Source organism: Penicillium angulare, assembly GCF_028827245.1.
Source record: "Penicillium angulare strain IBT 27051 chromosome Unknown utg000004l_segment0_segment0, whole genome shotgun sequence".
NCBI lineage: Eukaryota > Fungi > Ascomycota > Eurotiomycetes > Eurotiales > Aspergillaceae > Penicillium > Penicillium angulare.
This window is the reverse complement of record NW_026623163.1, coordinates 5,910,189-5,921,765: the sequence shown is the minus strand read 5'-3', so window position 1 is coordinate 5,921,765 and position 11,577 is coordinate 5,910,189. Positions and strand designations below refer to the sequence as shown.

Sequence of the window (11,577 nt, the reverse complement as noted above, 5' to 3'; positions counted from 1 at the left end):
AGCTGCAGATGGCCTTGGGCTTCAAGATGAGGTGGGAAAGACTGCCTGACTGGTACCCGGATGTGGGGTTTGGGAATGGGTGGAGTCAGATGGGCAGCGATAACCGTGATAAGCGGGAGGGTTCCAGAGAATCCACGACGATTTCCACGGTTCGGAGAGGGTATATAGAAGGGTATAAAGAAGGGGGAAAAAAAGAAAAGAAGAAAAAGGGAGATATCGAAAAGAAGAGGAGGAAGGGGGAGGGGAAGGATGAAGAGAGAGAGAGAGAAGATCAGAAGGAAAGTTTGTCTTCCCTTAACAGAGAGAGAGAGAGACGCACAAAATCAACTCGAACTCAAATCCACACGAAAATCAAAAATTTAAAAAAAAATCAAAAAGGAAAAAAAATTCAAAATCAAAATCAAAATCAACAATGTTTCACGAAAGAGGCTCTCAGCCAGGTCGGTACCCAACGCGAAAGAGAGAGAAAAAAAGAGAGAAAAAGTGGGGGGAAAGCGTCATCAATTAAGTGTAAGTCAGAGCGAGACCCGCTTGAATTCTATTCGGAACTATAATTACAAAGTAAACAGAGGTAAACATAGGTAAACACTAGATAAACATCGGGTTATCTTCTGCTATTCTATTGCTCATACCTATAGAATAGAATATCATATTACATATTATACAACCTCTATTCTATGGTTAAATTCCTAGTCTTAATATCCTTCTTATTACTCCTACTACATACTACATCCCACGCCCAATCCTACTAGTCACTAGTCATTGCGGCCCAATGATCGCCTCCACTTTGAAGAAAACGGTATAGAACACACCAGAATGATTCTCGAATCTATCCATAAATCATGAGTCAATCGAGATGATAGAGTATTCAAATTAACCAACCCTGTACAGAAAATAACATCCAAAAAAACAACTAGATCTCATTCTCCTATCCAAAAAGCCAATCAAGACAGATACCCCTCCTCCTCTAGATCTTCTCCCCTTCTCCCGAACATGCACAATGCCAATGTACCTGGTACACGGGAAAGTGTCGGTGGGGATGTCATGCTGCAGGCCAGGATTACCCACCACCCCAAATCCATCCAAGGAGGATCCAAAAATCGCCACTGATGATGTCCTCGGCTCCAGTCCGCCAGGGTTCGAACGGGCACTAGAAAAACTTCGAACCCTCTGATCCTGTACTATACATACTACATAGTATACACCTGTAGTCCACATCGTAACCACCTATCTCCACCCATTACGACGGAATCTACTGCACGACACTCGCCTACTTAGGAACCCGCTCGATGTGGGTAACGAGGTGGAGTATTCTGTTTCTGTTTTCCATCTTTCTTGTTTCTTGTTTTTGGTTTTTATTTCATTTTTTTGATGCTATTCTACTAGTGTTTCCCCTCCACCTATGTAATTCACTCCATAATGTACATACATGCTGCCCCTCTTCAAAGCACCTGTGACTCATTCTAGAGGCTCTACAGTGTGGACTTCCTTGATACTTTAATCTGTACGGACGTGCCAGCTGTCAATCCTAGACCCCCAAGTAGTATGTACTATGTACAATGTACAATATACCTCCCCCTCCTCAATAGTTACCCCCCGTGATCGAGGAGATTTCTCCCACACGACTACGGCTAGCTCAACATGACACACAGCATACAGTTAATCGTTACCCTCTCCATCTACATCTTCACCTCCTTACGTCCCAGATGGCTTGGACTCCTACAACCCCGCACGTGCGGAAGAAAAGCCCTTTACGATAAGATCGCAATTGGTAAATCACGACATTCTATCTAGAAATGCATAGTTTAGTTCAGACTCAACCTTACCGAGGTCAATCCTTCCCCTCAACTCAACTCAACTCTTCCCTGTTCAAGTAGTCGTAGTACCCTGCCGAGATCGCGAACAAAGCAAAAATAAATAATTCAAAAAGTCAAAGATGAGAAATCCAAAACATACAGCCTTCCTTTCGCCCAATCCGAGGTAGTAGAAAATTGACAGGGGCGGGATTGGATCCAGCTCACCCCGGATCAAAACCGGGTTTATCCATGCGGCTCGTGCGAAAAGTCTAGATGGATGGAGGTTGGTTGGGATTGTCCACCCGATCTCAGTCCGCTTTTACGTCTGCTGCTGCTGCCTCTGCCTCTGCTACTTCTGCCTGGAGTACGGAGTAATCTGCACAGTGCATTGTACATCGTGCAATGACCGTTGGCCACGATCGTGAAGACTAGTGGATTAGTAAAAATCTGGAGATAGGTTCCAGGTTACAGGGTTAACCGGAGTAGATGTGGCCGCTGGGCGCTTTGCTTTAATTTCCTTTTTTTTGCTTTATTTCTTCTTTGTTTAGGGGCCCCGACGCTGTACAGTAATCCAATAACAAATTACAGACATATCCTACAATCTTCGTGATTATAATAAGCTTCACACTTCATACGCATGTCATGTTGTCCCGGGACATCTTCTGTGCTGCGGATGTACTGTACAGAAGCCTATGCCCGGTATCGTATCTTCCACTCCACTCTACCTTCAACTTTGAGTTTCTATTTTCATCTGTTCGGGATTAAGTTTATCGTAGAAATTAGAATAATGATTTATTATTACTATACTAAGTAAGTATACTCTATCAACTTTGCACTTAATATTGCCCCTTTCTCCTCTCGGAAGATACTTAGGGCGGCACTATCTACCCCTTGCTTCCTGACTCTGCACGGTGGCATCGGGATCAAGACAACACCTTCACCGCTCCTTTGATCGTGCCTTTCCCACCAGAAACGGGGCGACAATTTCACCCTCGGAAGTTAGATGCCGTGTTAGTTGATCTCGAGGTGAATGGCGAGAAGATTATTCGTGCTTTGATCTGCATTCGTGTTTCGGATCTTGTTTTCATTGATGGCCATTGGAGGCAGATGGTGGTTAGTCTTTGTTTTCCAAGATTGTTGGCGCTACCAAGACCAAGATGCTAGTGATAATTGGGAAATCTGGTGAAGGCGTGCGATGGACACGGTATTCATGTGAGTGATATTTTGGATTTGCATTTTTGCATTTCGAGGAATGGGGGCAGGGTCGGTGCGAGGATCTGTCTTGCTGTGTTGTACGAGGAGGAATATTTGTGATGGGAAGTTGATCCGCGTGTTACACTGTGAGTTTTTAGCTTGGGGTTGTACAAGAGGTTTGCTTCCGGTAGGAGAAACGGGTTGTTGCTATGGCTATGCTTCATGTACAAGTGGCTTTATTTCTTATTTTCTGCTTTGCATTTTGCTTTTGGAACTGGAATCAATTAGAAATGGAATCCTCTATTCTTTTTATTACATTTGATCTTTCCAGAATTTTACCAAAAGAAATACCTATACATCCTGCTCAGCTATCATGGATCCTCACAGGACCTACTGCTGAAAGGTACTATCGTCCACACTGTTGACTCGAGGTGCGACTCGAGTTACCTCAGGCTTCCCACACGAGAGATGTCCAGATACAGACATTCTTACCCACATTTGCCATACCCTTACCAAGATCAAATTAAGTCTTCCGCAAGGTCAGCGCAATCCAGCCGAACAGCCTATACACCGCAATAATTCCGACCAAGATCCCAACCCACTTCCCAGTCCTGCCCGTAGCATATCCATACTCTTCCAACACACCCGTACCTCTGATCTGGCACTGAGACGCCAAGTCAGTCTGATAACTACATTGGCAAGCACTGCCACACGAGTAGATCCGATTTGCAAACTCATTGACCATCATTCCTTGAAAGACATAAGCCTGTAAACAGAGTTAGCACTAATGTGAACATGCATCAATAGAACATTGGACCTCGCACCTGATAGTCGATGTAGTGAAACACATATTTCCAAAATACATTCAAGATCGTCGGGGTCACTAGAAACCCGCCTACAGACATCCAGAGACCATTGGCGAATGCGACGAGCGCAAGAGCGATGACAAAGTTCGGGAATATGGCTGATACGAATACGACGAGGGATTCGGCTGCCACGAGGTCGAGAAATATCCACATGACCCAGGTGAAGAATGCTTCAGCTGTTGGTTGGAAGTTGGAGAGCCAGTATGAGACCACTGAGAAGAGGATTGAGATGAGGACTGGTTGCGATTAGTTGTCAGGCGGTGTCTTGTGATCGGAATCAGGATCAGGCAATACGTACAGAGGAATGGGAGGCCAATGATAAAGTTTGCAATCATGAATGGGGTGGCGCTGTAGAGGCCGTTTGCTCGTTCTTTTGCGAAGGTTGCTCTGTCTTCCAGGAATGCTGGGACATAGGCCACAGCCATGAAGGACATGAACGCTGATCCGAAGAACTGAGTAAAGTTAGTCTTTTGTTTTCTCTGGTTTTAACGCCAGAGGTGAGTCTAGTCTTACAATTGCATTCACATATGGCTGGATATACTCTTGTGATGGATGGAGACGCAACCATACAGTTCCCATCATGATCGCAAGGCCTGGGATGGTCAGTCAACTTGACCAACTAAGAGAATGGAACAGGGACATACCAAGATACATGACAATACGAATGCCATAAGCAACTACATCCCGGTAGCTTTTGATAAAAGACCGATGAAGCAAAGCTGCAGTTATCCTAATGGATCCTGGACGGGCCATATCATCTGCAGTCGCATTATGCTTCTCCCCCGCCGCCATCGACAACCGATCAGAGACCTGCTTATTCACCGACACCGCCTCCACAGACTCCCCCCAAGACTGCTGAATACCCTCAACCCTTGCCTCCGCATCCTCATTTGACTTGCTAAAGTCCGAGCTGACAATGTCAAGCAGAAACTCTGCCGGATTGGTATTTCCAGGGATAGGATGCCCAATCTTACCAAAATAGCCATCTAAATTTGAAACGGGACCGAAATAACACGTCCGCCCCGATGAAAGCAGAAGGAGCTTATCGAATAATTGGAACGTTGTCGTCGAAGGCTGATGGATACTTGCAATGATTATGATCTACAACATGGTTAGCTAAATACTGCATCTCTGATTCGCAGCCTTGTCTTCAAGTTATCATGCACTCACATTGTTTGCTTTCGCTAACTCCTTCACGTAAGAGATAACCTCATAGCTAGCTGTTGAATCCAGCCCACTGGTCGGTTCATCAAGGAACAATATTTTTGGACAAGTGATGAGCTGGCTCGCCACGCTAACCCTTCTTTTCTGGCCCCCGCTAATACCCTTACGAATCGGAGTTCCGACAAGTGTATTCGCCTGCTTTTGGATACCGAATGATTCCAATAAAGTGTTAATGCGCTCTATCCGCTGTGCCTTCGATACAGTACTATCAAATTGAGCATTAGTAAGAAGCAAAAATAACCTTGAACAACCCAACACCTAGGTACTGGACCGGAAAGTCTAACATACCTAGGCAATGAAAGATCCGCTGCGAACTTTAACGTCTCTTGCACAGTCATCGATCCGATTAGAGCATCTTCTTGCTCCACGTACGATGTCATGCGCCCGAATTCGCGTGACTCGATCTTCGCCCCGTTGATGTAGCTTTCGCCGTTCACGCGGGCACCAGAGCTAGCCGGTCGTCGAGCTAACACGTTCAACAGAGTTGTCTTTCCGCATCCTGATGGGCCCATTAAAGCAACCAACTCCCCTGTTTGAGAGAGACCTTAGCATTCCGTCATATGACGCGGATAATGATAATATCCTAGCGTGTTATAGGTAGCCATTGAGGGGAAAAGTCTTACCTTGTTTCACGTCTCCGCTAACATTATGAATTAGGTCCCTAGGCTCCTTGGTCTGTCTGTCCTTAACAGTAACAAGCAAGTTGCTCCACGAGAAATTCTGAACAGATGTATTCCGTAGGAAGTATCGTCCTTCATCATGATCCCCTCGTTCGGGGTCTTGCCGCTGGCATGTCTTGGCGTCATCCATGTTGATAGCTACGCTCGATCCGATTGTATGCCTTGCTAGTGGATTTCCAAATCAACTGATTAGGTCCTGGGGTCGATTTCAAGTTTAGACCGATAATTCCAAGTACATAGGTGGATTTTCTCCTGCAGGCAGATCCCAGATATCGAAATCAATCTACTTGACCATCCCAGCGGCCAAGTCCGGGGGGAGGGACTCATATATAAAAATTTAGCCCACGTTTCATCGCCTAGCCTCTAGTTTGTCAGATGTGGTTTAGCTGCGGGGACCAGATATCGGACTAGAAAAATAGTTGATCTTGAGATCATTTTACCGTCTTTTGCGGCGCTATTGTTGGTTAGTGAGTTCTTGCTGACGGGTTCAGCTGCGGGTTGGTCATGGTCCCCGATCAGCGGTTTGGAGTATGTGATTGGGTTGGCGTTGGTGTGGGGCTCGGGCCGCTCGTTTGTTGCTGATTTTGGTGAGATCAGCGGAGCCCGAGGGTGAATTACCCAGGTGGTGAAGACTTTTTAAAGATTGTGGGTTTATCCGTTGTTTGGTCGTTATGGTCGCCGTTTAGATTCGGCGATGGTTCCAAGGCCGTGATTACTTGAGTTGAGGGTCCAGACCCGGAAATCCTTGAGAGCTTCCAAGGTTGTTTTGTTCGGGGATGCGATCCTCGAGGGGATTGAACTATTGGGGCGGGTGCAGAATGGGCGGGGCTATCACAATCACATTGTTTAGGTACTTTTGGTGGTCCCTGTGTCGCCACTATTTCTGCTTATTGATTTTCTCATTCAGCGATCACAATGTCCTGTAAAATTATATCAATACGCTATGCAATTGATTTATCATACTAAATCCTACCATGAAACTAACATTGAATAGAGAAGAGCGATTTCCATCCCGTAGTCAAAAAGAAAATAAAAGAATCGGCCTTATAAACGGCAAGGTGCCTGTGAAATTGAAACAGAACAGTCCAACCAGCCCTCAAAAGGACTAAAAAAAGAAAAAAAAAGAAAACCATAATATTTTATTGTCCAGCTCTTAGCGCCGAATGCATCCGAAATGAGAACATGAAATATCGTAGAGCTAAGAATGCAAAAGAAGAGTACCTCTAAAGGGTGAGAGATTTCGTGAAGTTACCAGTTTACATACGTTCAACAGGGTTAAGGCCAAGTACACGCATACCGTTGTGCAGGACCTGGCGAGCAGCAGCATAAAGGGCCATACGGGCCTTCTTGACATCAGGCTCGCTGCCAATAACCTTAAGCACATCGTAACTGGAGCTCAGCATGTGGGTCATGCGGAACAAGTAAGAGAGCACGGTGACGGGCTCAAGAGTCTTGTAAGTGTTGACGAGAACGTCTGGCCATGAGGCAAGGAGACGGATGAGATCAGTGGCATGTTGTTCGGTAAGGAGATCGAAGTTGGCGGAGGCAAGGTCGTCGAGGTCAAGTTCAGACTTGCGGCCCATGGAGCACAGACGAGCGTGGGCGTATTGCAGGTAAGGGCCAGTGTCACCTTCGAACGAGGTCATGGCCTCCAGGTTGAAAGTGTAGCCGTTGACACTAAAACTTATCAGCATGTTTGAATAAAAAAAAGTGAACAAAAAGACGTTAGCACTTACCGCTTGCCAGTCATATCTTGAACCATGACTGCGGTGATACCAAGAGTATCAGCAGTTTGGACGGGGTTCGCAACCTGTTGGTACTTGACCTCGTTGCTCTTCATAACGTCGTGCATCTTGTCACCAACATCCCGCAGGATGTCGTCCAAGAACTTCACGGTACCCTTGCGAGTGCTCATACCGTGGACCATACCAAAGTTGATGTGCTCGCAACGGTCGGAGAGGTCCTTGCGGCCCATCAGTTCGGTGATCTTGAAAAGCTGAGCAAGGTGCAGATCTTGCTGAGCGGCAACAACGTAGATCATCTTATCGAAGTGGTAAGCCTCATCACGCTCGGTAATAGCACCGATATCACGGGTAAGGTAAAGAGGAGTGCCATCCTTGCGGACAATAATAGCCTTGCCGAGCTTCTTAGCGCCATGCTTAGTGAAGTCGGCGATGACGGCTCCCTCGGACTTCTCTGCAACACCAGCGGATTCCATAGTCTTGTAGGCATTGGTCATGCTCTCGTTCTTGACCTGAGATTCGCCGGAGTAGACGTCGAAGTCAATGTTCAGGCGAGCATAGGTCTGCTTATACTTGGCGATACTGAGATCACGGAATCGGCGCCACAGAGCCAGTGCCTCGGGTTCACTGTCCTCCATGCTCTTGAAGTAGCGACGGGCCTTCTCGTCCTCGCTAACATCAACAAGCTTGGCGAGCTCAGCTTCTTCAGAAGAGACATCCTCGTTCTTCTCCTTCTTCAGCTTGATTTGCTCCTTCAGCGCCTTAATTGGGGCGTCTTGTTCGCTGACCAGACCGTTGACCTTGACGTACACCTCGAAAAGATGGTTAATGGGATCCTTCTGCAAAGCCTCCTCGTTACCGAAGTACTTGAATCCATTGGCCAGCAGACCGTACTGCTTACCCCAATCACCAAGGTAGTTCATCTTGATTACATCCCATCCCAAAACAGTGTAGAGGTTGGCGAGGAAACCACCAATGATAGTGCTGCGCAGGTGACCAGCGTGGAAGGGCTTAGCGATGTTAGGCGAAGAGAACTCAATGATGATTCTCTTCTGGCCCTTGGAGGGGTCCTTGGGGTCCTTGAGACCAATGTTTCCATTTGTACCATAGGCGGCCTTCTCGGTCAAGACACGACCAAGAACAGTCTTAGCCAGAGGAGATGGACGGCAGAAGAATTGAAGATGAGGGCCATTAACAGTAGGGGGGAGGACGAGGTCGGACTCGGGGAACTTAGAAGCCAGTTCCTCGCAAAGCTCCTGGGGCTTCTTTTTAATGCGAAGAGCGGCGACCTGGGGTATAACATCAACGTTAGTTTGACTTTTTTTGAGAAGATGTATTCTTTTTCTTTGAACATCGGAACAAATATTGAGTAATAGAGCGAGTATTCACATACGGGCAGTGCCAAATCGCCCTTGTCGAGTGTATTTGTCCAGGCAAGACGGGCATAGATCAATTCCGCATCAATGTCGGTTGCCTCGCTGAGCTTGGTCGCAATGTGCTCGCGGTAGATATCCATGGGGTTCAAAGTAGGAAAGCATGACGAGTACTTCGAGACATTCTGGGTTGACTGGAGGGTCAACGCCTCAACAGAGGCGGAGAGGTCGGCTGCCATAGTTGCGAAAGATCGAGGACGCGCAGGGCGACAAAGGGGAGCGCGGAGAGAGTAGGAGGAGAGGGCGGTAGAAGGTAATCGCGTGGTGGTATAGTAGAATTGAGATGAAGAAAAAAGACCTGAAAGTCGCTGAGCCCCGCTTAACAGAATGCGACCCATAAAGGAGGGGGATTTCTCGGAGCGAGTCAATTTATTTCTTTTTTTTTAATTTTTAATTTTTTTTTCTCTTTCATTCGGTGGTGACTCAAGCTGGGCGGTGAGTCACGTGCGCGTCAGCGCGGGGTTCCTAGGTTCTTCTTTGTGGAGGCATAGTACACAGTATATAGATCTAGTTTCGATTGTATGAAAATGATGGAGATGTTTGATAAATCTGTATAGTATAAAGGAGTTGACACAGTGCATTTTTGACCTATACTGAGGATTTATTGTAGAATAGTGCATGATGATTTCTTAGATTTGCCAATAGTATATACATCCATGCATGTTCCGTACTCTAAATCCAAAATACTCGCAAAGTTTAATATCGAAATCAATCAATGATTGAGTCAACCAACGATCACTGTCATTAAATTGAGGAGCTTTAATAAACATTCAAAAGTGAAAACACATGCATTAACCCCCGTTAGTTTTAGGTCACGTGTATAGTGGTTAATCCAGCCAATCACCATGTGCCTGCTAATTTTTGACGTCACCATCTATTGGGACCTAGTTTCTTGTCGAGTGCAAAAAGCAAGATTTCAAAAAAGATGTTATATATCCAAGTTCGCATTTAAATGCCCGAAAATTTTCATATACCATGATGGACCTCGAACACCATAGCCATGAAAGCCAGTCGCCGAGAATCAGCGTTGACCAAATCTATACAAAAGGGGGTGCTTCGTGATCCGGATCGCTTCAAAAAGTCATGCTGGGCACAAGCGATTGCTTTTTTTACAATACGTCAGATTAAACTCATTCGATCTGAGAGCCATATTTTTGCTAAGCTGCGAAGAGAAGTATGGAACTTCATTGAAGATGAATATCAAGCAAGTTTCCATACTAGTCACGGGCAACAACCGCTCAAAGCAATAGGCGACTTGGGATATTCTGGATCTGTAAGTGATGATGTCTCTTAAACGTGTATAACATGTTACTTTCATATACTCATCCACCATGATTAGACGTTTTTTAGTACCCTCGATGGATGCTTCGTCATCAAGAGTCTCCCTCGCCGGTTCGAGTATTCATTCTTTCAAGAAGATTTACTCGAGCCCTATTACGAGTATATGTGCCAACATCCAGATTCAACACTTGTATGGATAACCGATTTTATAATTGCCCCTTATGTCACTCTTGGGACACTGTTCGGTTGTACACCCGCCCACCATATAATTATGGAAAACATCCTCTGCGGACAAGCCGATGACCCTAGTGGTCAGAAGTGGGAAACATATGATCTCAAACCTGTTGATTACTTTTATCCAGAGCGTGACCTGCTCCCAGAGTCTCTTGTCAGTGAAGATACTTTGAGTAGGCTTGCCGATACATTTAATGACAAATTAAATCTCTGGCGAACCGATTACAACAGATTCTGGGAAGCAATTCAGGCCGACACAAAATTCTTATGCGATGCTAATGCAGTGGATTATTCGCTGTTCATGGTCCGCATTCCGGCTTCTTCAGAGCCTCTTGTGCCAGGGCGACCAAGTCCCTGGAGGGCTGGATTGCTGTCTGCAGATGGTAAATGGAAGTACCGCGCCGTGATATTGGACTTCTTCTGGGCTCGACATAAGCTCCACGCCCAAGCAATGTCCGGTCTGATACAGACTTTCAATGTTGTTGGTCGGCAAGGCCCCATGTCTATAACCACTACCCCGAGTGAGTACCGTGAAAAGTTTCTTATGATGATTGAAGAGATGATTCGGGTACACTGATCTGCATATTTTCTTGGGTCTATTGTATTATATCTCGCCATGAAGTATTATTCTCTACATGTCACTCTCTACTCCATGTCCCTAGTTATCTCCCAATTCCAGTGATCTGGTGAGACGTTGAGCTATCAAAGTAATCTCCTGACAGATTCTGGTGCGATATCACCCAGCTAGCTATTTCAAACCATGCAGTCGTTAGTAATTGCGAATAAGGTTAATTATGCACCGTAATCGTGCCATCAGACACTGATTCGGGGTGGCCGGATTGGTGACCGACACGGCCATGGCCACTTGAAGTATGTGATTGACCTGCCGGTTTTTCTTTTTCTTTCACTTTCCTCTCATGAGGTTGACTGCCCTTTGATTCGTCGTTACCTAGCGGTAACGAGTCTACTTTAGCCGCAGAATTCGCGTCGCCCCGCATCGCCCCGCGCCGCCCTAGCTGGCGCCAAACCCATGCTACCAAATATCAACGAATATCGGAAACTTACGTGGAACATCAAAGCTTCCTCCAGCAACTATCATTTGCGTCAAGAGCTCATATACTCCACCA

General features: G+C 46.1%; 4 protein-coding genes across 4 annotated transcripts; 1 reads left to right on the top strand and 3 right to left on the bottom strand.

Moving 5' to 3' along the window:
* Positions 1-3,513: 3,513 nt before the first annotated feature.
* Positions 3,514-5,890, bottom strand: N7478_006120 (putative ABC transporter; the record flags this gene model as incomplete). Its single annotated transcript, XM_056922334.1, has 8 exons — positions 3,514-3,756; positions 3,815-4,068; positions 4,155-4,308; positions 4,370-4,449; positions 4,501-4,957; positions 5,027-5,285; positions 5,369-5,609; positions 5,704-5,890. The coding sequence occupies 8 exons, from the start codon at positions 5,888-5,890 to the stop codon at positions 3,514-3,516; spliced, it is 1,875 nt and encodes a 624-aa protein (XP_056780371.1).
* Positions 5,891-7,016: 1,126 nt separating this feature from the next.
* Positions 7,017-9,114, bottom strand: N7478_006119 (arginine--tRNA ligase; the record flags this gene model as incomplete). The annotated part of the gene is made up of 3 exons (XM_056922333.1): positions 7,017-7,437; positions 7,497-8,791; positions 8,896-9,114. 3 exons carry the CDS (start codon positions 9,112-9,114, stop codon positions 7,017-7,019), a joined length of 1,935 nt encoding a protein of 644 aa, XP_056780370.1.
* Positions 9,115-10,487: 1,373 nt separating this feature from the next.
* N7478_006118 (uncharacterized protein) lies at positions 10,488-11,027 on the top strand (the record flags this gene model as incomplete). The annotated part of the gene is made up of 1 exon (XM_056922332.1): positions 10,488-11,027. One exon carries the CDS (start codon positions 10,488-10,490, stop codon positions 11,025-11,027), a length of 540 nt encoding a protein of 179 aa, XP_056780369.1.
* A 211-nt stretch (positions 11,028-11,238) lies between these two features.
* Positions 11,239-11,549, bottom strand: N7478_006117 (uncharacterized protein; the record flags this gene model as incomplete). The annotated part of the gene is made up of 2 exons (XM_056922331.1): positions 11,239-11,483; positions 11,516-11,549. 2 exons carry the CDS (start codon positions 11,547-11,549, stop codon positions 11,239-11,241), a joined length of 279 nt encoding a protein of 92 aa, XP_056780368.1.
* Positions 11,550-11,577: the final 28 nt, after the last annotated feature.